At 49.1% G+C, this 26,072-nt stretch overlaps 2 protein-coding genes across 2 annotated transcripts; both read right to left on the bottom strand.

Moving 5' to 3' along the window:
* LOC146356027 (uncharacterized) lies at positions 1-19,887 on the bottom strand. Its single transcript, XM_084829996.1, has 11 exons — positions 19,846-19,887; positions 18,294-18,414; positions 14,336-15,151; positions 12,257-12,327; positions 11,328-11,434; positions 10,725-10,800; positions 10,260-10,421; positions 5,528-6,364; positions 3,295-3,424; positions 2,188-2,415; positions 1-1,092 (listed from the first exon to the last, which is right to left on the bottom strand). Exons 1-11 carry the CDS (start codon positions 19,885-19,887, stop codon positions 257-259), a joined length of 3,426 nt encoding a protein of 1,141 aa, XP_084686122.1. The 3' UTR covers positions 1-256.
* Positions 14,263-24,421, bottom strand: LOC146356026 (uncharacterized). The gene is made up of 4 exons (XM_084831743.1): positions 24,211-24,421; positions 19,753-22,159; positions 18,294-18,414; positions 14,263-15,151 (listed from the first exon to the last, which is right to left on the bottom strand). Exon 2 carries the CDS (start codon positions 21,895-21,897, stop codon positions 20,665-20,667), a length of 1,233 nt encoding a protein of 410 aa, XP_084687869.1. The 5' UTR covers positions 21,898-22,159; positions 24,211-24,421; the 3' UTR covers positions 14,263-15,151; positions 18,294-18,414; positions 19,753-20,664.
* Between the last annotated feature and the right edge of the window lie 1,651 nt (positions 24,422-26,072).

Raw genomic sequence — 26,072 nt, 5'->3', positions numbered from 1 at the left:
GTAGTGGCGGCTCTGATGTCAGTGGGGTGGTAAATCCGCTCCGGGTTTCAGTCAGAGCCTGTCAGAATTCTAAAGGAGCTATCTGATGTGCTGTTCAGTACCTTGGATAGTTCCTTTAGAGTTTTGACTGGTTCTGACTGAAACCTGGAGTGGATTTACTGCCCCACTGACATCGGAGGCACCACCCTCCACTGCTCTTGAGGGCACCAGCTCAGGGAAGGCTGATTTATAGAACTACATGAACTGTTAACATCTCTTAAGTGATGGGTTGCTCCAACAAGCACTGCTCTGTTTTGCTCCGGTGGGTCCTCTGGTGTTTAATCAGATTCGGGCTCTGACAGAAGCTTTTCCCGCACACAGAGCATTTATATGGCTTCTCTCCTGTGTGAATCCTCCGGTGCGTATTGAGGCCTGACTTGACGCAAAAGCTCTTGCCACACTCCGAGCATTTGTACGGCTTCTCCCCTGTGTGGATTCTCTGGTGGGAAACGAGGTTGGTGTTCCGATTGAAGCTCTTTCCGCAGTGCAAGCATTTGTGCGGTTTCTCTCCAGTGTGGATTCTCTGGTGGCTATTAAGCTCCGACCGCCGGCGGAATCTTTTCCCACAGTCAGAGCACTCGTAGGGCTTTTCTCCTGTATGGATTCCCTGATGGTTCTTCAGGTGCTGCCTCTGATAGAAGCTTTTTCCGCATATTGGGCATTCATATGGTTTCTCTCCTGTATGGGTTCCCTGATGACTTGTAAGATGCTGCTTCTGATAGAAGCTTTTCCCACATACCGAGCATTTGAAAGGCTTCTCTCCCGTGTGGATTTTCTGATGCCTGCTAAGGTTGGAGTAATGCCTGAAGGTTTTCCCGCACACCATGCATTTATTCCGTCTCTTTCCTTCGTGGGCTTTTTGCTGGGATGAGTTTTCATGGGAGACACCGGCTTGACAAGCAGAGGGTTCATTTCTCCATCCCACGGTTTCGTTTCCTTCCTGTCGTTTAGGCCCATCCAGAGTCACGTTATGATCTTCCACGCTGGGCTGCATGTCTCCACCCTGTGACACCCAAGGTAGCTCCCCCATGTTCTCACTCTGCTGTCCACCACCTTTCGCAACAGAGAATAAAGACTTTTTACATAAAAAATTATAGGGAAGAGGTCTCTCAACAACCACGAGCCACAACGACTAGACGGAACCTACCTCTGAGTACCAGTTGCTGAGGGGGACAAACCTCAGGAAAGTGCAGTTGCCTTCCTGTCCAGAAATAGGACAGAGGCATCTGGGTTCTTCCTTTTTTATCAGCTCTATTTTTAATGCTGTTTCAGGGTTTAAACTTGAATTTATTGTTTAATTGTGAATGTATACGTCGGGAGCTGCCTTGCGAGGACACACTTACCCCCTGAGGGACAGGAGCTCAAAGGCACCACTTAGTCTGCAGTACCACCTGACTGAGCCCTTGTCAGCTGACCCCCAAAGACCAATCCCTATCCACCAGTCTCTATTAAAGCACCAGCCCCAACACTTCACTCCTCTTTGTCTGGCTGTGAAAGGATCTCACCTGGCTAAGGGCCAAACTACACATTCTGCTAATCCTGCATGATGTAGCTGTGTGATATTTTTCCTTACTCTTGTGTAACCATGTGCAGCCCCGATTCGGATCAGGACAATGGTGCTCCAGGAAGGGGGGTGTTAAATCTTCCCCCCACCCATTTTTCCCCTGAAATTCCAAACCCCTCACCATGGCAGCGGGGGTAAAAAAAAGAAGAAGTCTCCAATGCAGACTGCTTTCTTTTTTTTAACTCCTCTCAGAGGGGAGGATGGAATTTGGCAGGGGGATGGGTGGTGGGAAGATTTAACTCCCCCCTCCCGGAGCACCACAGTCCTGATCCAAATTGGGGCCATGCATGCTTACACAAGAGTAAGGTAAACTGTCATGCATGGCTACACTATGCGTAGTTAGCAGAATGTGTAGTCTGGCCCTACACTTCTCCTCTTTTCTCTCTACAGTGTTTGGCCTCCTGGCTGCTATGAATCATGCTAGCTTCCTTCTGCCCTTCCATCCTTGGGGTGCTGCTTTGGGAATCTGACCCTTGCCTGCCCTGGACTGTGTGACTCTCATCCTGTAGCCCCATCAGACTGATGGCTAGTTTTCTTCAGAGAAACCTGATGGGGAACGCCTGAGCCCCACAACAGACACTTACAACTCGTCTTTCCTTTGTGTACTCTTTCCCAGATGGAGGTTTCATGGTGGTCGCAGCCGCTGGGGCAGCACACAGCAGATTTATTCTTCAGTCCCTCTGCTCGGCTTCCCTCCTGCCAGTCTGGTCCATTCAGGCGCCCGTCGTTTTCTTCCAGCGTGTGGTGCTTGGCTCCTTCCAATGGCAACCCACAGGGTTCTCCCTTATTCTCATTCTGCCACGTATCCCCTGCTGGAATCAAGAGCAAGGATTAATAAGAGCGCCTTGGACAAAGACACCGTGAAAATGAGCCACTGTGCAGGACAGTGGAGTTTAAAAACCTGTTCGCCCACACCTCTCTTGTGAAGACCCAACAAGTGGAAGAATCATAGAGCCATAGAATAGTAGGGTTGGAAGGGGATCATAAGACCATCGAGTCCAGCCCCCTGCTCAATGCAGGAATCCAAGTCAAAGCACCCCTGACAGATGGCTGTCCAGCCTCGTCTTAAAGGCCTCCAGTGTGGGAGAGCCCACCACCTCCCTAGGTATATGGGAGGAGATGATCCTTCAAATAACCTGGCCCTGAACCATTTAGGGCTTTGAAAGTTAATATCAGCACTTTGAATTATGCCCAGAAATGGACTGGCAGCCAGCACAGATGGAAAAGGTCCTGGCATAATATGCTCACATTGGCCAGTCCCCGTTAAAAATCTTGCTGCCCTATTTTGGACCAGCTGACATTTTGGGATCATTTTCAAAGGCAGCCCCACATATAATACATGGCAGTAATCCAGGTGAGAAGTTTCCAGGACGTGGATAACTGTAGCTATGCTATCTCTGTCAAGGTAAGGACATAGTTGGTATATCAGCCTCAGCTGATAAAAGGTGCTCTGTGCCACTGAGTTCACCTGTGCCTCGAGTGACAGTTCTGGATTCAAGAGCACCCCCAAACTACGAACTGATCCTTTAGGCGGAATGCAACCCCCTCCAGAACAGGTTGAACAACACTCCTCCACTTCATTTAAAACATATCAAAAATGTATTTTGCATTGTTTTGATCTGATGTCAGCTTCCTTTTATACAGGTGTTAAAAGACAGAATATAACCACCACCATCAACACCAGTCCTTACCTAGTGACCTGGCACCCCCTCCGCCCTCTTGCTTGAGTTGGCTGCAGGGCTGCCTGGGCGCATTCTCCAACACAGCCAGCACTCCCACTGGGAATTCCGCAGGCACCTCTTGGATCATGTCCCCAGGGACCTGAAAAAGAGCAGTGAATGCTTTTAGTCAAGGAAGACAGCCAGCATGGTGTAGTGGTTAGAGTGTTGGACTGGGACTCGGGAGATCCGGGTTCTAGTCCCCACTCAGCCATGAAGCTCCCTGGGTGACTTTGGGCCAGTCACAGACTCTCAGCCCAGCCTACCTCACAGGGTTGTTGTTGTGATGATAAAATGGAGAGGAGGAGGAGGATCATGTAAGCTGCCTTGGGTTGCTTGCAGGAGGAAAAAAGGCAGGATATAAATGTAATAAATAAAGAAAAGAAAAGAAAAGAAAAGAAAAGAAAGGAAAGGAAAGGAAGACACAATGCTGCTCCATTTTGTGGCAGCCCAGGACTGAAGTGCTGGGGCAAAAAATCCCAACTTCACAAATAAGCTGATGGGATCTGAGCTGGCACAGACTGACCAAGAAAGAGATCTTGGGGTTGTGGTGGACAGGTCGATGAAAATGGCAACAGAGCGTGCAGCTGATGTGAAAAATTCCATAATCAGGAAAGGAATCAAAAATACAACTGCCAAGATCATGCTGCCCTTACACAAATCTATGGTGCAACCACACTTGGAATCCTGTGTAAAGTTCTGGTCACCACATCTAAAAAAGGACATTGTAGAGTTGGAAAAAGTGCAGCAAAGGGCAACTAAAATGATCAAGGGGCTGGAACAATTCCCCTATGAGGGAAGGTTTCAACAGCTGGGATTGTTTAGCTTAGAAAAAGGGTGAGTGAAGGGAGACATGATGGAGGCGTACAAAATTATGTGTGGTGCGGAGAATGTGGATAGGGAGACATTTTTCTCCCTCTCTCTGGAACCCAAAGGGGTCACCCCATGAAGCTGATTGGTGGGAGATTCAGGAACACAGTGCACAGACAAAGTATGGAATTTGCTACCACAAGATACAGAGATGGCCACCAATTTAGAAGGCTTTAAAAGGGGGTTAGACAAATTCCTGGAGGAGAAGGTTACCAGTGGCTACTAGTCCTGAGGGCCATATGCTACTTCTAGTATCAGGGACATATACCATTTGCTGGGGAACATGAACAGAAGGGTGCTGTTGCACTCCTGTCCTGCTTGTGGGTTTCCCGTGGGCATCTGGTTGGGCACTGTGTGAACAGAATACTGGACTAGATGGACTTTGCTCTGATCGAGCATGGCCCTTCTTATGTTCTTAAGTTCCAAGACCTGTGTGACATCACTGGCTCTGAACCACTCAGGGCTACATAAGGGAAACGTCTGCAGCGCTCACACAGAACAGTAAGCCAGTATTCTGCAGAATCCTGGCTTACCATAAACTAGCTGCATGCTGGTGGATGCAGCTCGTTTGCTCCTGCTTAGCTCCTCTTGGCAGAGGCAGTGGCTAAGGTAACTAGAATTTGAAAGTTAAGCATGTCGTCTGAATGGGGAATCCTGGCTTGCTGCTCTGAAATAAGCCATGATTTGAAAGCCAAGAACACATGGTGGTTTATTATCCTAGCTTGTAAAGGGAGCAACAAGTCAGGATCCTGGGTTTAGATAACATGCTAAGTTTCTGATTTGTGGTTAGTTGAGGTGCTCCTGCTGGTGGAAGGAGTCAAGTGAGCGCAAACGGGCTGCGTGTGCACTAGCACGAGGCTTGTTCTCCATGGTAAGCCAGGATTCTGCACAATCCTGGCTTACTGTTCCATGTGGACATGGCCATGGTTAGTTTTTCCAGAAGGGTAGCCATGTTGGTTTGTGGCAACAGCAGCAATGAAGAATCTTGTGGCACCATAAAGTCTAACAACATTTAATTAGGTATCAGCTTTTGTAGACCAGAGACCACTTCTTCACATGCAAAGAATGTCAACCTGAGTTGGCAGAGATATATACACATACAGGTGTAGGAAAAAGAAAATATGTTAACAATGAGATCAGAGGGGAATGAAATGCAAGGAATACAGACAGCAATAACTACATTTAAGCTGAATGTATTAATTACAGGGACCATTCCATTCACAAAGGTTGATAAACATTATGGCATTGATAAATTAGTTGATGCCGTGTAATTTACAAGCCATAATCTTAATTCAGGCCGAAGCTGATAGAAACGAACATCTTAATAAGTTCTCACCTGCTCCTCCTGCCACTTGGTCTCTTGCTGCTTCAAGAGAAAACCCTCAGCCAGCGTCACAGCATGGAAACAGCTTTCTGACTCACGTTCCTTCACCCAAATTTGCATTTCCTGGGGTAGGATGGCCAGGAACTGCTCCAAGATCACCAGCTCCAGGATCCGCTCCTTGGTATGTGTCTCGGGCTTCAGCCACTGACGGCAAAGTTCCCGGAGCCTCCTGTACACTGCCCGTGGTCCTGAAGCCTCCTTGTAGGTGAACTGCCGGAACCGTCGGCACTGTGCGTCTGAACCAAGGGCACTGTCGTTGCCTCCGATCTCGCTTGGGAGTCTGTCGTGCCTCCTTGCTGTGGCATCTGGTTTGGGACTGGCCCCTTGAGCCATGCCATTATCTCCAGGCTGGAATCTGGTTGCCCCCTCTCCTTTAGTCCATTGGCTGGTGGCAGCGGCCACATCAACAGAGGCTGAGGAAAACTGAGCATCAACCAACGGCCTGGTTTCAGGTGACTGTTGGCTTCCCCACCCGGCATGAAGGGGCTGCAGCGTCTTCAGGTAGGACTGCCACTGGGCTTCCCAGCGCCGTGACAACAATTCCTCCTCTGGTTCCTGTTTAACCTGTTGCGCTGACCATTTCAGGCATTCCCCTTTCATCTCCACCTGGACAACAGAAGGTGCTTCTCCTGTTCTCTCTAACCCCATTTCTGGGTGAGGATCAGCTCCCCCCTTCGCCTCCTCTTCCTCTGTTTTCACTCCCTGCTCTAACGCGAAGGCCGGAGGACAGGAAGCCTGGAAGTGAAGGCCGGAGGGCAGGAATTCTGCTTCCTGTTTGGCCGCCATTTCCTCTCACAGGAGGTAATTTTCACTCAGTTTAACAACCAGCCAGGTGTTCTTTGCACGTGTGTTTGTAGTTATGTTAACACAAAAGGGCTGTTGTGCAGGTCTGGTAGGGCTTGCTTAGCATACTTGCTTCCCTGCCTCGGTTTCACACCTTCAGTGGCATCAGTGTATCAAGGCAATAACACCAGAGCGATACAGATATATCAAAAATGACCCGCAGAACATTAAGGGAGTCTGGCAACACGTAAGGTTGTTACGGCTGTTGGTGATTTTCCGTGACTCCTACCACGCATTTTTTTCCTGTGGTAAGAGACAGAAACAAGAGATCAGAACTTAAACCCAAAAAGCGGGACTGTATAACAAAATATTGCTATGTGGAGTGTTCTCGTTCAGGGTTGTAGCCAGCCAGGCAGACATGCCCTTCCAGGAAATTCCATTCCATTCTCCTCCCCATTTCCCCCAACTGTCAGTCAGTTCAATCTTCATTGGGCTGTTTCGGTTTTTCTTCCACCTCTTAGGGATTTTTCCACTAAAGGTTTTTCTGTACTTTTGCCAACCTTGTGGTTTCCCCAAGCCTCCCAATACCTCCCTATTTAATGTGTGGATGGTGCCGTTTTGGCTACTTAACCATCAGCACTTGGAGAAGGGCGTTTGCTATTAGCATACAGAATGAACATACAAAGCTAGCTAATCATTCACTCAGACCATTGGTCCATCCAGTAGTTAAATATTTTTAGACTCTGAACGCAACAGTCTTGCGGGGCAGGCTCTTTAGATAGTAGTGTGTATTACCTCACTTACTTCAAAATGTGGGAAGCCAGCCCTGCAGTGCTTGGGGACCCTCCTGCTCATTGTCCTGGGTGGGGACCTGGACATCTGCCCCACTGTCCAGCCCTGAAGGCACCATTGGGTCCATCTGGCCCGGTTTTGTTGACTCTGACTGGCAATCATTGCCCAGGGTCCTTTGGAGCAACTGCCGTATGAGGAAAGGTTACAACATTTGGGACTTTTTGGCTTAGAAAAAAGGTGACTAAAAGCAGACATGACAGAGGTGTATAAAATTATGGTGGCGTTATATAAATATTAATAATAATGAAACCAAATCCAGTTATTACATTGAACATGATTGTACAACCCACTCTCCCCTTCCCTTTCTTCATCTCACTGTTAGACACACACCCCTGTTTCATTCTCTCTCTCTCTCCCTCTCTCACACGCACGCGCACACACCTTGGACCCATTCACACATTACACAGCTGGAAAACTGGGTTTTCCACCAAACATCCAGCAGTTAACCTGGGTTTTCCATCCAGAGTCCTTGTACATGTAATCACGTTTCCTGGCTGAGTCTACCTGTATAACACACGCGTGCACACTCACAACATTTAGGTACGCACGTGAAAAACGTAACGTGTGAAAAAGCTCTTTGACTCTCCCGGCTTACCCATTGATAATTCAATTTCTGCCTTGCCTTGGCTGCGCTGCTCACAGCTGCTACTCCCTCTGTATCACCTCTCCGATTTCCTCTGTGCAGCTCTCAGTCCCAGGAGCAAACTGGACATACTGGCAATGGACGCAGGGCGGCCATTTTGGAAGAGGGAAGGCATTTCTGCGAACACTACTGGCCGTGCGATGTCGCGTAGACATTTTGGAAGAGGGCGACGTAATGCTGCGCGGCCATCTTGGAAGAGGGCGACGTAATGCCGCGCGGCCATCTTGGAAGAGGGCAGCCATGAGGGAGTTTGTGCGGCCATCTTGGAGAAGGGCGGGAAGGCATATGTTTGTTATGGGAAGGGTAGCAGCGTGGCCATCTTGGAAAAGGGCAAGCAGGTATAAACTACAACAGGTGAGGCATTGAACAACCCAAACATTTGCCTCAACAATCTTCCTGCAGGTCTGCAGAAATTAAATCTTTGTGAGAGGAATGGATGTATCTTGTCTCTAGTGCACATGCTGGTAAATGCATGTGAATGAAAACTAATATTTATTTAGAAGTTTGTATACCACTTTTTAGGGCCAGGAGCTTCCACAAAGCAATTCACAATTAAAATTAAAAATAATTCAAATACATAAAACACAAAAACCTAAAATCATCTAATATGACATCTTGCATTAAAAAAGCAATAAAATAAATAAATACAAATGAATTTGAAAGGCACAGGACCCCTGAAAAATTTTGATGCTTTCCCTGTCCACAATGAACAGGCTGGTATTTTAAGTTTCAGGCAAGCTGCTACGGGCTTTTCATTTGCTGAGCTTCTGAGTGTGGGTTAAAGTTCTGCCTGAACTGTTTCAGGTTTGCTCTTGGGTCTTTAATGTATGACATTGATTTTCATCATTTGAACTGGTGACTTTTTTATTGTCACTGGAACAGTTTTCTTGTGCTTGATGAATTTTTGTTTTGGAATTCTGCTTCAACGTTATTTTACATCAAATAAAATGGGGGAATCAATAAAAAGTAAATAAATATTTGTGATGATTTATCAAGCTGGGAAAACATGGAGGGTTACACATGGAAGATGGAGGCATCTGAACCCTTTGCAAAATTCCATGAATGAGGCAGGACAATGCTGCAGTTAAAGCTTCATCTCAGGGGTATAGAACCTCAGGCCCTGGGGCCAAATCCAGCCACCCAGAATTTTGCAGATGGCCATGCCCCCTTTCCCCCCCCAACCACTTTTTGGTGGTTTCCCGGCTTTTATGCCATTTTCTCCCCATTCTAAAAGGTTGAAATGCCTCTTGTAAGGCCTAGTGACTGGCAGTAAAAACTTTACACTAAAGTATGCTAGTCTTCTTGGTATTTTGGCCCTGCCCATTTTGGCTTTGGCCCCACCCACCCGTGGAATGCAGCCCTCGGCCTGGAAGAGGTTCTGCCTCATTTGGAAGAACCACTGCAGGATAATGCAATCTGATGCAAGGACCATACTGAAACTAAGCAGGCCTGGAGCTGGATGGTGGACTACCTGGGAACCCTGCAGACCCACAATTGAAGGAAGGATCTAACTCAGGCCCCCCCCCAAACATTTTGGATCCATGTGCGTGTGTGGTGGTGGGGAGAAATAACAAGGCGGGAGGGAGGGGGAAATATTTATTTATTTATTTATTTATTGCATTTATACCCCGCCTTTCTCCCTCTCGCAAGGAACTCAAGGCGGCTTACATTATCCTCCTCCTCACCGTTGTATCCTCACAACAACAACCCTGTGAGGTAGGTTGGGCTGAGAGTCTGTGACTGGCCCAGTCACCCAGTGAGCTTCCATGGCCAAGTGGGGACTAGAACCCGGATCTCCCGGCTCCCAGTCCGTCACTCTCACCACTACACTACACTGGCTCTCAGCAAGGCAAAGGGGTAGAGGAGAGAGAAAGAGTGAGGCTAGGGGCTGGGAGTGGAGACAAACTCCAAGATAAAGGGGTGAATGGGAGAGAAGGAGCAGGGCTAGGAAAGGAAGAGAAAGAAGATGGCTAGGGATAGGGAAGGAAGAGAAACAGTGAGGAAAGGGAAAGGTGGAGCGAAATACAGAGGCTAGAGGCTGGTAATGGAAAAGATAAAGAGAGAACAAACGTGAAGAAGATGGAAGAAGATTGGGTCAGGCCAGGAAGCAATTTTTTCCTCCTCTTCCTACCCGTTCAACAGCTGATCAGTGACATGTTCAGGAACAGGAAGGAGAATGCTAACATTTTCTAAGTTTTTTTAAATTAAAAGTTTGAAGGGAGCAGGGAGTGGAGAGCTTTGTGGGTGTGGTTGGTTGGTCCCCTGATCTAGCTGTTATGGATGCAAAAAAAATTATGACTAGGTTTTGAGTGAAACTTTTCCTACAGGCTGAGCTGGCCCCCCACCCCACTCAATGGGCGCCTTTAGGTGTTTCTGTACAAGCCAGATGCATGACGCATTTCACACCATGCGAATGTTCATTGGTTGTTCTCTATCGTGAGTTCTTTTATGGCGGTTTAGCAGAGTCGGCATTATCGGGCATCTGCTGGGGCCCACATCCCTGCTGGTCCTGCTGCCGCTTTTCATTGCCGTCGCTGCCTGTTCACTTGCCCTCTCCGAGGTTGCCAGCTGGGGCAAGAATGAGCGGGTGGAGCAGCAGCCTCGACTTCCCTTGCACTCTCCCTCTGGATGCTTGTGTGGACTGGGCCCAGATTGGAAAGGGCAAGGAACGGGCAGTGGTGGCAGTGGCGAGGAGACGGTGGGCCTGCTCGGAGAAAGAGGGACTCCTGAGCGTATCTTGCCCGAGGGCCTCCCAAAATCTGGAACTGGCACTGCTCTTAAGGAGACTGCTTTGACGGAAACAATTCTCCCTGTCTTTATCTTAGCCTTGCAAATAAGTCCACAACACTTCCTGGAAGAGAGATGAGGAACCTTTTTCCTATGAAGGGCCGTTGACCTCCTGGAAAACTCCTTCAGGGGCTGCAGCAGATGGTGGGTGGAGCCAGAGCTGAGAATGGGCAGGGCCAGAGCACAGCATGTACAGTGCGCACACTTTCTCTCTGTCTGTGCCATCCAGTTTCTCTGTCTATCTCTGTGTTCAGGATAGTCAAATAACAGCGAGCACAACCACAGAGTGGTGGTCCAGCAAGAAAGGGGAAAGAAAGTTTAGGATATCTAAGGGCTGCATAGAATTAGGCCGAGGGATACAGTTTCCCCACCCTAGGCCTAAAACAGCCAATTGTCTTCTAGTTAATCCTATTTATTTATTTATTGCATTTATATCCCACCTTTTTTCCTCTTGCATGGAACCCAAGGCGGCTGACATTCACCTCCTCCTCCTCCTCTCCATTTTATCCTCACAACCACAACCCTGTGAGGTTGGTTGGGCTGAGAGTCTGTGACTGGCCCAAAGTCACCCAGGGAGCTTCCATGGCTGAGTGGGGACTAGAACCTGGATCTCCCAGTTCCCAGTCCAGCACGCTCACCACTACACCACACTGGCTCCTTGCTTGGTCAGACAGAGGCGATTCTCACTTGCCAATAAGGCAGTGGTGGCTGGTGCCCACTGGGTCTGGTGGGGCAGCAGAACCAGAGCCAAGAGGGTCACAACCTTGGTGCCCGAGGAATGTTACGGCAGCTGACTAAGGGGGGGAAATGCAAGCCAGAGCTGAGAAAGTGGGGATGCAATGTGTTATTCTTGGAAAGGGCCCACTTCTCCAAGATGAAAAACAAAGGGGGAAAAAGACTCAAGCAGAAACCCATTTCACATAGAGGCACACTGAGGCCAGTAGGCAAGTCCCTGGACGGAGACTGCGATTGTGAAGAAGAGCTTTGGTCTGGTCCCCCCGCAACACAATTATGCAGTGCTCTGAGCCCACGTCTTTCTGTTCTACAGCAGGGACCCATTTCAAAGAAAGAGGAAAATGAGGACAGTTAAAGTAATGGCTAAACAGCAACGTGTATGTGGAGGGGGCAGAGGGAGAGGAACACATCCACACAGAAACATACAGAACCAGTCTTTTTAACCCATAGCAGCCAACAACCCATACTACAGGAAGAAGAAATAGGGGCTACATTGGATTTGGTTTTGGAAGAACGGCGAGGAGTCGGGTGTGAACTTACACAGAGTCATATGCGGTGTGCAGTAGCATATGTACACATATTTGGCAGAGCAGTTGGCAACAATTATGAAGCTAGAATTGGTTCACACAGCTGCATAGCGAAGGTCAGCGCTTCTTGCCACTAACAAAGTTAGATCATGCACAGCAGTCGTTTTGCACGGTGTGTTCTCTTCTTTGCTGATAAGAAGTGTTCCTTCCTTTGCTGCGAGAACTACCTTTCCTGCCAAGAAAGGCCCCCCTTTCCCCTCCTTGGTGGAGGGAAGGAGGGGTGCGCATGCCTTCTGGTAGTCTGAAACTCAGTGAGACAAGCCCAATAAAATCCTGGGGAGGTTGACTTGTTACCTGTTCTCGTCTGAGAGGGGGAGGGTGCACCACCTGCTCAGATAACCAGCTCCTTGAGACGGCGCCCGTTACTTCAAGGGAACCAGAGTAGCTATAGTTGAGAGCTGAGGGGCATGTGTAAGCTTTTCTTCGCTTTTATTATCTGCATCCATTTTCCAGCAATAAACGATCATTCTTTCACACAAGTGGATATAAGTCATATCGGTACCTTCGAATCTGTTTAGTGTGGGTCCTGGCTGGATCAGGCCCCAGGTTTAAGACCAGACCACGTGAACTTCTAGATCATACCTGCAAAGGATAGGATGATGATAATGACGATAAAAATAAGGATAATAATATCCTCAAAGCAACACCCATGCCATGCACTCCCTCCTTTACTTGAGCGCTCTCCGTCTTTCTCTCCCTGACAGAATAAAGGTTTCATGGTAGGGACTGATCCTTATGTGAAAACTACCTGCTTTTCTTTATTTGTTGCTGGCTTGCTTGCTTGCTTGCTTTTCCTGGGTCTTGGCAGGTGGAGAAACAGAGCTCTCTCTCTCTCTCTCTCTCTCTCACACACACACATACACACACACACACAGTTTCTTTTCTCTCTCTCTCTCTCTCTCCCCTCCCCCTCCCTCCCCTCCATCTTCTCCTCCCATTCATCACTTTTGGGGAAAGTTTTTTGTTAAGAGAAACAAATGGAGCTGTCCTCTGGTGCCTCCTCTGGGAGAGGCTCGGAAGGTGGCAACAAGGGAGAGGGCCTTCTTGGTGGTGGCCCCCCAACTGTGGAATGATCTTCCCAATGAAGTCTTCCTGGCACCAACATTATTATCTTTTTGTAGTTAAGACCTTTCTCTTCGCTCAGGCATTCAGCAACATATGGTGAGTTTTTAATCAAGTCTTGGATTTGTCTTATGGTTGTTTAGAATTGTTTTTAGCTATATCTTGTCTCTGGGTGTTCTATCTGTTTGTGTGTTTCTATGTACATGGTTTTACATTTTGTATAATGCATTTTTAATGGTTTTTAATCTTTGTAAACTGTCCAGAGAGCTTCGGCTATGGGGCGGTATAGAAATGTAATAAAAAATAATAATTTGGAGGTTAAGACAGCGAAACTGCTGCTGTCGCTCTCTGTCTGTCTCGCCTTTCTTGTCTCCCGTACTTTGCAGGCTCTGGTGGCGAGTGAGATGGGGAGATTTTTTTGCAGACAGAGGATTGTGTTTGGGCTGGCTCCGTGGTGCCCCTGCAGCCGTGAACTGGAGGAGACCAGCCAGCCCAGTTTCGCTCTCTAGCTCACAGACGGAAAGCATTCGTGAGCTTTCCCTGCTTTCCACAGAGTGACAAACAGGCCGCCCTGCCCCAGCCTGAAAGACACCCCGAAAAACTACAGCCATCTGTGCATGCGCGCTGGCAAGCAGAACAACAGCAACAAAACAGCAGCTCCTGGGGGACCGTTCTGAGCATGGGTGGCTTATTGCACGTGCCCAATGTTCACCCTAGCCAGAACAAGAAGTAAACAAAGGACACACAGCGTCTTGCACTGTCTCTGCTCCTCTGCATTGCACAGAGGGAAACAAGGCACCCATTAACAATGCACTGGCCACTGAGAGCCAGCGTGGTGTAGTGACTAGAGTGTTGGGCTGGGAGTTAGGAGATCCGGGTTCTAGTCCCCACTTGGCCATGGAAGCTCACTGGGTGACTTTGGGCCAGTCACACAGACTCTCAGCCCAGCCTACCTCGCAGGGTGGTTGTTGTGAGGATAAATGGAGAGGAGGAGGACTAAGTACGCCGCCTTGGGTTCCTTAAAGAGGAAAAAAGGCGGGATATAAATATTTTATATTTATTTATTTCATAGAAATAAATAAATAAATAAATGTAATTAATGAATGAATCACGGTCTGGGGGATTTGGAGGAGTGGGAAATGGATTAGGCAGGGCTCCACCCCTTTTTCTCCCACCAACGGGCTGTCCCTGCAATAAGGCAAGCTCATTTATGTTCCTTTTCTCTTATTTATTTATTTAACCATCACATGGTTGTCCTACCCTTCCGCACTGGAGGTCAGGGCAGGACACATGGGATCGCCTCATTTATACGTTTCCTCTGCCGTGAGAGTTCTCTGATCATATGCCTCATAAGATTCGTATGCCGCGTGAACCTCATCCCGCAGTTCACACACTGATGTGGTTTCTCTCCTGTGTGAGTTTTCTTGTGGCTGTTGAGGTGGGAGCTCCGGTTGAACCGTTTCCCACATTCCAAACACTGATACGGCTTCTCTCCCGTATGGATTCTTTGGTGACTAATAAGGTGGTGACTCAGCCCGAAGCTTTTCCCACATTCTAAACACTCATACGGCTTCTCTCCCGTGTGAGTTCTCTGATGCCTGAGAAGGTGTTCGCACCGTCGGAAACTTTTCCCACAGTCTGGGCACTGGTAGGTTTTCTCTCCCGTGTGAATCTTCCGATGACTAATCAGGTTTGATCGGTTAGAGAAGTTTTTGGGGCAGTCTGTGCATTTATATGGTTTCTCCCCCGTGTGGATTCTCCTGTGGCTACAAAGCTGCGAGACCCGAGAGAAGCTCTTCCCACAATCTGAGCATTCGTGCGGCTTCTCCCCGGTGTGGATTCTCTGATGTCTATGAAGGTCCGAGTCCTTCCCAAAGATCTTCCCACGCACCCTGCATTTACTCCTCCTGTTTCCATTGTGTATTCTGTGTGGAACTGAGATTTCCTGGGGGTTGGCACCAGGGTGAGAAGCAGTGGGTTTGCTTTGCCACATCTCCGCTTCGCTTGCCTCCTGCCAGGTCGGTCCACTGGGATTCCCATTACCTTGCTCCAGTGTGTGATGCTCCACTCCTCCTGATGACGCCTTCTGGAGATCATTTTCATTCTCTACCAGCCACCCCTCGCCTGCTGGAATCAAGAGAGAGAAGGCAGATAAGAGTACGTCTGACAAAGATACCACTGAGTCAGCCTCCCCCAAACCGTAGAATCATAGAAATGTAGGGTTGGAAGGGGCCTATAAGACCACCGAGGCCAACCCCCTGCTCAGTGCAGGAGTCCACGTCAAAGCATCCCTGACAGAGTGCTGTCCAGCCTCACCTTGGATGCCTCCAGTGTGGGAGAGCCCACCACCTCCGCAGGGAATGGGTTCCATTGTCGTTTTGCTCTAACAGTCAAGAAGTTTTTCCTGATGTTCAGCCGGAATCTGGCTTCCTGTCACTTGACCCCATTATTCCGTGTCCTGCACTCTGGGATGATCGAGAAGAGATCCTGGCCTTCTTCTCTGTGACAACATTTCAAGTACTTGAAGAGCGCTATCCTCTCTCCCCTCAGTCTTCTCTTCTCAAGGCTAAACATGCCCAGTTCTTTCACTCTCTCCTCGTAGGGCTTTGTTTCCAGTCCCCTGATCATCTTCGTTGCCCTCCTCTGAACCCTCTCCAGCTTGTCTGCATCCTTCTTCAAGTGTGGTGCCCAGAACTGGACACAGTACTCCAGATGAGGCCTCACTAGTGCTGAGTAGAGGGGAGAACTGTTGTTCTCCAGATGTTTTGGGCTTCAACTCCCATCAACCCCAGCCAACATTGCCAGCAGTCCAAAAAATCTGGAGGGCATCAGGCTGGGGAAGGTTCCACTAGAAACTTGGGAAACTGCCTTATACAGAGCCAGACCCTGCGTCCATCTAGCCCAGTATTGTCGACACTGACTGGCAGCAGCTCTCCAGAGTTTCAGGCAGGATTCTTTCCCAGCCCTGCCTGGAGAAGCAGGGATCGAACCTGGGACCTTCTGCATGCAAAGCAGGGGCTCTACCTCTAAGCTTTTGTCCTTTCCCTAAAAATAAAGTAAGATTCCAGTCCTCATGGTTCTGAATAAAGGGCTGAATTAAATAGGAACACAGGAAGCTGCCTTACACAGAGCCAGGCCCTGGGCCCATCTAGCTCAGCATTGCCGACACTGACTGGCAGTGGCTGTCCCGGGTTTCAAGCAGGAGTTTTTCCAGCCTTACCTGGAAATGCCAGGGATCAAACCTGAGGCCTTCTGCAGGCAGAGCAGGGACTCTGCCACTGAGCTACAGCCCCTCCCCTAAGTTAACCACTGTGGAGAATGATGGAGTAGGGAGAAAAATAGGTTTCCCTACACATCTTCTCCTAAAGACACTGTAGGGAAGGGGCAAAACTGGACTGTGGAATGAGGAATTAAAATAGACCATACAGTGTCTCACAGCAGGTGGCAAATTCACATTTTTAGTGCTCCTAGTGTAAATTTAAACAAACTTCCTGCAAGTAGAAAAGTAGCAGAGTGTACAACAACCCTGGCTGAGCTGAGAGGCAGTGACTGGCCTAAGGTCAGCCAGTGAGCTACATGCCTGAGTGGGGATTCGAACCTGGATCTCCTCAGTTCTAGTCGAACACTGTAATCCAGGGGAGGACAGATTTCGGGCTTGTGGGATCTACATTCTTTTTTTTTACTAGAACCCTGAGGCCAGATGCAAAATGGGGCAGGGGAAAAACAGTGGAGTTAATTACCCACTGCCCCCATGAGCCGTAACGCTCTATATTCTTTTCTTTTTTGAGGTTTTAACTGTTCTTTATTTCATTTCCATTACAATACATGTAAATTATCTCATAATGCTCTATATTCAAATACAAACCTACATCCGAGATACTACAAATCAGGGGCTTTAACACAAAGAATCAAAGAGGCCTGAAGAGCCACTCAAATCCCTGCTCAGTGGCAACCAATCAATACTCCCATTTTACAGGTGAGGAACGCTGAGGCTGAGATAAACGATTAGCACAAAGCCAGCCATGGCAGAGGATTTTTTTTTTTAACTTTCCTTTTTACTTGTGATTGATACATTATTGGGAGTTATAAACTCTTGCTGATCTTCTACAAGTCACCCAGTGATCCAACAGTAGATTCTGATCTACCTTCTGCCTGCAACTGCTGTAACTACACACTGCTGTAACCACACTGCAGTGCTTCCACACTAGACATTTAGTATGGAATTGCCATGTTTTGTTCACTGATTTTTTACAGAGCATCCACATGACGCCATCACACACTGCCATCTTGTCTTTTTCCCTGTGGGTTTCCTGATTTTTCTTAGATAATGGAAAGTCCAACTTTCTTCCCATCTCCACAGGTGTAGATGCCCTTAGTGCTACCTTTCTGCCATTTCAAAAGGACGGGGTTATGATGTCGGCAGTGACGTATTGGGCAGATGGTGCCATTTTATCACCCTCGATTTAGTTTAGTTTTTTGAAACTAGATCTTTTAATGAATGCTGAAATGTATTTCCGTCTAACTATGTGTAGTGAAATGGCACTTAAATACAAGAGTGTTATAACAGTCTAACACTAATAATGCCCCCCCCCCGCATGATTAAAGAACTCTTGCTGGTCACTGCCCTTAACCAACTTGGCCAAATGGTAACAACTAGAAAAGAATCCAAGCTGAGATGAATGTGTCTGTCCCTCCTTCCCAGCCACATAGACCAGGGTTGGGAAACTCCAGGCACAGGGGACAAATGTGGCCCTTCTGGGGTCCAAATTGGCCCTCCAGCTTTCCCAAGAAGGCCACACCCTTTCCCATGGCCTCACTCCCTTTCCCCCCAGCCACTAATCATTGGGTGGTTTCCCAGCTTTTCAGAAGTTTTTTTTCCCTATTCTAAAAGGTTGAAGTGCCTCTGCTAAACCTGAGTTACTGGTAGTGAGAGCTTTAAGCTAAAATATGCTGGTATTTTTCCTCATTTTGACCCCGCCTCCGTTTCTTTTAGCCCTGCCCCCTTTGCTTTTGGTCCCGCCCACTGCTGGAAAGCAGCCCCCGAGAGCTTCTCTGAAATGGAATTTGACCTTTGGGCTGAAAGAGGTTCCCTACCCCGGCCACAGAAGGCAACGATTTATCCTGTTCCCTACCATATGGATCTCCTTTGGAATTAGTTCTAGGAACAGCGGTCGCCAGATCTCAAGCCCCTGAGAAAGGAGATGCCCAAGGAGACGATCCACCTGGTGCGAGCCAGCCACACCTCTCCCAAGACACAAACCGTCTTTACCTAGCAAGCTGGGATTGGCTCCACTCTCTTGCTTGCAGCTCTGCCCCATTGTGGTTTCCAGCAAAGGTCCCTCAGCTACAGGGAAATTCACAGGCACCTCCTCGAACAGCTTCCCTGGCACCTGAAAACAACAGTGAATGTCTTGGTGGTATCAAGGCAGGGTGGCATAACAGGAAGGGAGAACAGCAACAAGAAAAGCGAGACTGTGGCCCCATAAGTTAAGGGCTCAAAACAAACACACAAGGTGCAGGAGACCCAGCAGGATGTACTAGACCAGTAAGGTAATTTTATACAGTGTTTATAAATAAAGCACTTGATAAGAACCTAAGCAGAGCCCTGCTGGATCAGACCAAGGGTCCATCCAGTCCAGTCCAGCATTCTGTTCACACAGTGGCTGACCAGCTGTCGAACGGGAACCTGCAAGCCACTTGATGGTGCACAAACAATCATACCAATGTTATAACAACCATGCCAGTCATATCAGTCTATGGAACCTCAGTATATACCCATTTTGATGATACATAGACTAGGTTTGCACAACATGCTAACCTACACTCACTGGTTGAGTGTGAGTTTTGGTTGAACCGTGGGTTGTTTTTTGAGCTGTGGGTTAGCGTGTTGTCTGAAGCCAGAGCATTTTCTGCAGGGTGGCTTGTTAACCATGCAGTGTGGCTTATTTTTCTTGAACAAGCTACCTTGAGAACCCATGGTTTGTTGCTGGGTTGTACGAGGTAGTTAACAAACCACACTGCATGGTTAACAAGCCACCCTGCAGAAAAATGTCCTGGGTTCAGACAACACACTAACCCACAGTCCAAAAACAACCCGCACTTCCAGTGTGGAGGAGGATGCTGTCCTATCTGTCGGTGTTGAAGATATTCAGTCTTGAAGAAAGTACATGAATTGGGAGGGGGCGCCATCTTGTTCTTCACCTCAGGCAGCAAAATGTCTCGGGCTGCCCCTGGGCAGGGCCTGTCATCTGCATTTTTTAGAAGAAGTTCTATTCAGTACAATTAACACCATTTTCCAACTTTGTTACTGATTACATCAGGGATGCATGTTTAAGTCACTGTAAAGATTTTTGAATCAATTAAAGAATATAGCGTTTCATTAGCAGCTATGTCTGTGTATTTGTATAATACACACACGCACACAGATATATATGGTTGGAGCCAGGATCTGCCCTCCACAAGAGGAAGGTCCCTATATCCAATTCTTAGGTACCCCCATTCTCTACCCCTCCCCAATATACGACAGCTCACTCCATTCAGCAGGTTCTCATTTCTCTCAGTGTAGCATTTTCAGGGGGCTGGAGGGGCTGCCATGGCAAGAATGGGACAGGGAAGTCCACTTCCACTGGTGCAGTTGATCTAGCTTACATCTGGATCCAACCCATAAAATATGCCGTTTCTAAATGTTCAGAGCTTCAAGTATATTCCCTTCTTCTTGTAACACTTACAAAAACCCTGAAGCATAGGTCAGCATTATTGTCCCCATCTTGCAGGCAGAAGGACTGAGGGTGCTTCCAGACAAGGCTTTATTGTGCCATCACGCTCCCGCATTCATGGAATTTACAGGGGCGTCCAGACGACATCGACGCCAACTTTCCATTTGTAGCCCGCCCGTGCTTTCCCAACGCTTCTTCCAGCTTTTTTCTGGCCAGAAAAAATCAGTTAAGGAAGAAAATATGGAACAAACTGTACCAATCCCTTCTGATTGGCAGTGCTGGGAGGAGCCTTCCATCTACAATCACCCTGAGGCTGACAGAGAGAGGGCTTGTTTGGAGACAAGGAAAAGCCAGAATTCTGGCTAAATCTGGCTAAATACCAAATCATTATTTGGTAATGATGCCCTCTGTTAAAAAGGCAAATCGCAAAGAAAAAGCGAAGAGGCAAAACAAAAGGAGTGTTTACCACTCCTAAATGTACACAAGGTTAAGGAGACCACACCCTCCTTTAGTGAAGAAAAGGAAAAATAGTTTTACTCACAAAAAATTATTGCATATAAATGCAGGGACAGCACAGAGTTTCAAAAAAGAGTTTGTTCGGTCCCATTTTGTGTTCCATTACACAGGCAGGAGTGAGAGAGCAAACACAAGGGCTCCAGCAATGGAGAAGGTTCAGAGAGGGGTGGGGGCAAGAAGGGGAGGAGTAAAAGGAAGAAATCACAGGAAACCGCACTGTAGGCTATAGAGATTGTAAGGCTAGCTGTGACCTAAATCCACATGAACTAACTGCAACACTGCCCCCTTCCAGTAATTTGCAGACGAGGCAGCACTATTCCCAACACAAACATGCCAGTACATGCTGCTTGATAGCTTCTGCTTGGCTCCTCCTGCCAGCAGGAGCATCTACACCAGGGGGGTTAAACCTCAGGCCTTCTCAATCCAGTCCTTCGGGGTTCTCCAGAGGGCCAGCCCCCTTCCACTGCCCCTGCCCCCTTTCCCTTGACAGCTGATCGTTTTGGTGGTTTCCCAGGTTTGGCGTGTTCCCCCCCCCCCTTCAAAAAGGTTGAAATGCTTCTCCTGAGGTATTTTTGGCCCTGCCCGCTTTTGGCTTTGGCCCTGCCAGTCACTGGAACGCGGCCCCCAAGAGCTTCTCAAAAATTGAACGTGGCCCTTGGGCCGAAAGAGGGTTGCTGCCCCTGGTTTGACACCCTCCATCCACAGCTTGTTTAGCATTACGTGCACTCCGGTATCCTTGCCTTGCTGCTTGCCCAGCCCGCTTGTTATGAGAACCACAAGCTGGGAATCTCTGGTGCGAGCCACTTCACCTGGGCCAGGAGGAGACGCTCTCACCTGCTGCGCCGGCCCCACCACCTCTCGCTGCCTCTGGAGGAAATCCTCCGCCAAGGCCACGGCCTGGGAGCCGCTCCAAGAGCCACCTTCCTTCACCCAGCTCTGCATCTCCTCGGGCAGGAGGATCAGGAACTGCTCCAGCACCACCAAGTCCAGGATCTGCTCCTTGGTGTGTCTCTCCGGCTTCAGCCACTGGTGGCAAAGTGCCCAGAGGCGGATGTAGGCCTCCCGTGGGCCAGGGGCTTCCTGATAGCGGAACTGCCTGAAGCCCTGGCGCTGGACCTCTGAGCTGACAGCTTCCTCAGCCTTGACCATTCCCAGTTGCCTGTCACCACCTTTCCCCATGGTGTCCAGCCTGCCAGCAGCCTGCTGGGCTGTCACATTCAGCCCAGCCTGAAGCCGGGCCATCCCCTCTTCTGTAGTCCACTGGCTGCTGGTCGTAGCAGCCAGGCCCTCAAAGGGGCCGAAGGAAGCCTTGGCGTCGCTCCACAGCGAGGTCTCCGGCAGTAGTACGTTCCCCCATCCGGACTGAGGAGACTGCACGACCTTCAGAAACTCCTGCCATTGCGCTTCCCAGCGCTGGGGAGACAATCCTTCTTCCAGTTCCTTCTTCACGTTTGGAGGGGCCGCCCACCTCAGGCACTGCTTGACGTTCCCTGTTTGGAGAAGCTGAGGTACTTCTCCTGCCCTCCACAACTCCGCTTTCAAGTCAGCAGGCATATATGAGTTCGTTCCCAGCTCCAGAGTGGCTGGGAACTGGAAAGCAGCTGGGAACTGGGCATATTCAGCTACCCACTCGGCAGCCATGTTCCTTTCCTGACGATGGCTTCAGCCCCAGCCAATTCTTTCTGTGAGGGTTGGAAAATTTATGGCACTTGAGGGGCAGGGGGTATAGTTCCGTTAACACAAAATGGCTGCTCCCATGCTCAGGGCACTGTCTCCTTTGGCATCCCCTGTCTCCAAAGAATGGAAAACCATTTGGGTTTGCCGCAACATGGGGCCAGTTTCACCAGATCTGGCAGGGCCCTCTGCATGCCAGCAAGATATGGGAAAACCAGAATGTTTTCTCCTGTAGAGACAGACAAAGAAACACTAAGAAAAATATTTCACAGTTAAATGTACAGCTTTTGCAGAAGGCAAGCATTTTCTGTTTTAGAGGTCGAGAGCACAGAGCTAAGGAGAGATGAGTGTGTGTTTGGCCCTTTAAGCATTCAAACCAGTGCAGTGTAGTGGTTTGAGTGTTGGACTGGGACTGGAGACCCGGGTTCTAGTTCCCACTTGGCCAAGAAGGTCAATGGATGACTTCAGGCCAGTTACTGACGCTCAGCCTAACCTACCTCAGAGGGTTACTGTGAGGATAAAACAGAAAGGAAGGTCACGTATGCCGCCTTGGGCTCCTTCCAAGAGGAAAAAGGCAGGATATACATGTAATAATAAGTACAACACAATACAGAAACCTTGCACACTCTGAGGACTGAACAAGTTGTGACACACGAGATGAGCAAATGAATCTCCCCACATCTTTTTCTTCTGTTAAAGCAGCTGTGTGTGTGGGGGTCCTCCTTTGGATCAGAACTGTGGGGTGGGCAGTGTCTAACCATAAGGGTAGATGCATCTTGTGTCTCATGCAGTGCAGGCTGTTGGCTCCGATGTTAGTGGGGAGGTAAATCCGCTCTGGGTTTCTGTCAGAAGCAGTCAGAACTCTAAAGGAGCTATCCGAGCACCTTGGAAAGCTCCTTTAGAGTTCTGACTAAAACCTGGAGTGGATTCACCACCCCACTGACATCGGAGCCACCAGTCTCCATTGGTCTCATGCACATGTTCATGAACTTCACACGCATGAGCAATAGGGCATCAGGTGAGTGCCCAGCCTGTCATTTCAAATGCTGACGAGGCTCATGGGTCCCAGGGCACAGTCTGAAGGCACACGAGGCAGCCACCTTGCTGAAGCCAAGCAGGTCTGGGTCTGGTCAGTACATGGAGGGGCGCCCACCTGGGAAGCACATGTAGCCACCTTGAGTTCCACCATGGAAGAAAGGTGGGATATAAATGTAAGAAATAAATAAATTTTTGAACAGTTGCTAGTAGAGTGTGGGACCCTTATGTTTTTCTAATACGGCCTTCCCCAACCTGGTGCCCACATGAGTTGGGCTACAACTTCCATCGCCCCCAGCCAGCATGTAGTCCAACACATCCGGAGGGTGCCAGGTTGGGGAAGGCTCTCCTGGTATATCTTTGAAGAACAGAGAACTTCTTGGCTTTTAAAACAGGGCAGGTGACTGCATGGTAAGTTAATAAGAAGTTTAGTAGAGCAGCCTTCCCCAACTGCATGTGTTCAAGAGGTGCTGGACTGCAACTCTCAGCATCCCCAGAGCTGACAAAGATCAGCAATATAACAGTCCCTGCTGTTGGGCTTACAATCTAAAAAGGCACAATACGTAAGGAAAAATGGATGGGGAGGGAGGAGGAAAAAGGCAAGCTCTGGCACCACCAGTTCTTAGAGTTCAGACAACATGGCCAGCTGGGAAGGAAACAGTTCAGGCAGCCTGATGGAATGGCTGGCTACCTGACCACTGGGTGGCAGCTGAGGAGGGGCCTCAAGGCGGCTGGTCTCTTAGCCGAGCTGATGGAACAGCCCTGCTTATCTACTTTGTTTTATCCTGCTCCTCTGTCAAGAAGCTCCCACAGCATCTTGCAGGCAAGCAGTAAAACAAGACGGCCCCTGCCTGCAGGCTTACAATCTAAAAGGACACAGCACACAAGGAAAAAGGGATGGGGAAGGAAGAGGAAAACACTAAGTAGTCTTGCTCGGAGGGGGGCGCATAACTAGTAATTTAATTTATTATATATCTATACCGCCCCATAGCCGAGACTCTCTGGGCGGTTCACAAAAATTTAAAAAATACGTTATATACAGTATAAAACCACTCATGCTTCCCTTCTCTCCCTCCACTCTGCAGTCTGGTTGCTCCCGGTTTCCCCTCCCCACCGCTTCTCTGAACTCCTCTCCTGCTCCTTTTTCTGACTTCTGTGTACTTTTGCCCCCATCTCACCAAAAAGTCCCTTTTAACTCAGTCCCCCCTCCAACACACACACACACACACACACACACACACCTACAGGGAAATGCAGCTAAGGCTCCTTTATGGTGGCTCCATATACCTCCAGCGGCACCCAAGCCTGGGAAAATCCGACAGGCTGCTTCTTCCAGGTGAAGGACGGGGTGTTGGAGGAGCAGGAAAAGGCTTAATTTGCTAATTATTATTCTCCCCCCGCCCCTTTCCAAATTTCTGGGCCCCTCTAAGCATCCGAGCTCTATCGCTTTAACCCCCGAAGCACCCCCCTTCAAAGCGCAAAGCAAGCTAGAGTAAGCGCGGGGGTGGGCAAAAAGTAGATCTGACCCTACTGATGGACCGCTGGACAACTTGCAGTCGATCGGCAAGGGTTTCTGGCTGCCGATTCTTTAGCAGCAGCAACAAAATGACTCCTCCACACCCACTCTAAACTGTAGCGCTGAAATGGCGAAACCTTGGGGGTAACCAAGAGTGGATTTTCGGGGCGTGGAAGGTGGGGTGTCAAATGACCACCCAGAGAGTGGCAGGCACAGAAGCAAACTCCGTTTTATTCCTACGGTCGCGGTGGTGCTATTATTATTATTATTATTTCAGTGAGTTTAAAATGCAAAGCTGCACATGCCGAGAGAGCTCCTTTTTCCATCGCGGGTGGCGTTGGCAAACAGTTTTGCGGCTGTTGTAACGTATCGGGCATGGAGTCGCAGTGTTAAGGGGAGAAAAGAAATGCTAGTTGTGCGCTCCACAACAGAAATGAGTCACGTGGCTGTCCAAAGGGCCTCCTGAGAAGACCCGTGCCAGCCGCAGGTTCCTGAGGTCCCTCAGCCAAGGCACCCTCCGTGGGCCCCCTCCCCAGCCAGCCCACCTTCTCACCGCCCTTGTCACCAGCTGCTCTTGTTCCCCCTCCTCCTGGCTCCCACTTGCTGGCTTGGCAGGCAGAGAGGCAGTGAGCAAGGAGGCCGGGGCATCTCCTGCTTCTCCTCCTCGCCCCCACTGTTGTCTGGGCCAGAGCACGAGGCAGGGGAACAAGCAGGCTGGTGAACAGGAGGAGCGAGTCCAGGGGCGCTCGTCAGTGGGCGCCTGCTGGGGTGTGGCCCTTGGCGGGTGCCTGAACAGGCCTACCCTTGGCACTGGCCCTGCATAAGACGATTAAGGGCGCAATCCTATGCATGTTTAGACAGAGAAAGGGCCTACAGCTCCCAGCGTTGTTGGCTGGGGCACGCGGGGAGTTGCAGGCCTTTTCTCTGTCTAAGCATGCATAGGATTGCGCCCTAAGTCCAGGGTCTAAAATGACCTAGCTGCACCCACTGCCTCTGCTCAACAAAGTCCTAGCCTCGGGAGTCTTTTGATTCTAATTGCATCAGGCTATGGTGGGTAGATCTCAGGGTTCGAGTAAAGAAAACAAAGTAGATCCAGCAAGCCTGAAGTCTGCCTGCCTCTGATCTAAGGCCCTACTCACATGTGGTATTTCAATAACAACGAAGAGTCTTGTGGCACCTTAAAGACTAGCACGTTTATGCTGGCATAACCTTTGATGGACTATATAGCCCACTTCATCAGGTGCATGGAGTGGGTCATATAGTTGGCAAAAGGTCACGCCAGAATAAGTTCTTCAAGGTGCCACAGGTCTCTTTGTTGTTTTTCCTGCAATAGACTTAACATGGCTAAAAGGTAAAGGTGTCCCCAACCAGTTGTGTCCGACTCTAGGGTACGGTGCTCATCCCCGTTTCTAAGCCGAAGAGCCAGCGCTGTCCGAAGACGCTTCCGTGGTCATGTGGCCTGCATGACTGAACACTGAGGTGCACAGAACGCTGTTACCTTTCCCGCCAAAGCAGTACCTATTTATCTACTTGCAATTTCTTGCTTTCGAACTGCTAGGTTGGCAGAAAAACATGGCTACCCCCTTGTTAT

The sequence above is a fragment of the Heloderma suspectum genome, chromosome 2 (genome assembly GCF_057233095.1).
Source record: "Heloderma suspectum isolate Gila_16-S chromosome 2, 16-S_ref, whole genome shotgun sequence".
NCBI lineage: Eukaryota > Metazoa > Chordata > Lepidosauria > Squamata > Helodermatidae > Heloderma > Heloderma suspectum.
The sequence above is the reverse complement of the archived record's forward strand: the minus strand, read 5'-3'. Positions and strand labels throughout refer to the sequence as shown.

What these genes read in the sequence shown, in the direction of transcription:
- LOC146356026 (XM_084831743.1), bottom strand. Translation starts at nt 21,897, where the DNA reads ATGGCTGCCGAGTGGGTAGCTGAATATGCCCAGTTCCCAGCTGCTTTC.
- LOC146356027 (XM_084829996.1), bottom strand. Translation starts at nt 19,887, where the DNA reads ATGTCGTCTGGACGCCCCTGTAAATTCCATGAATGCGGGAGC. An exon ending in ACTCTCACGGCAGAGGAAAC is followed by an intron (nt 12,328 to 14,335) that starts GTATAAATGAGG and finishes GTTCCCTTGAAG; the next exon opens with TAACGGGCGCCGTCTCAAGG. An exon ending in ACACAAAGGAAAGACGAGTT is followed by an intron (nt 1,093 to 2,187) that starts GTAAGTGTCTGT and finishes CTGTTGCGAAAG; the next exon opens with GTGGTGGACAGCAGAGTGAG.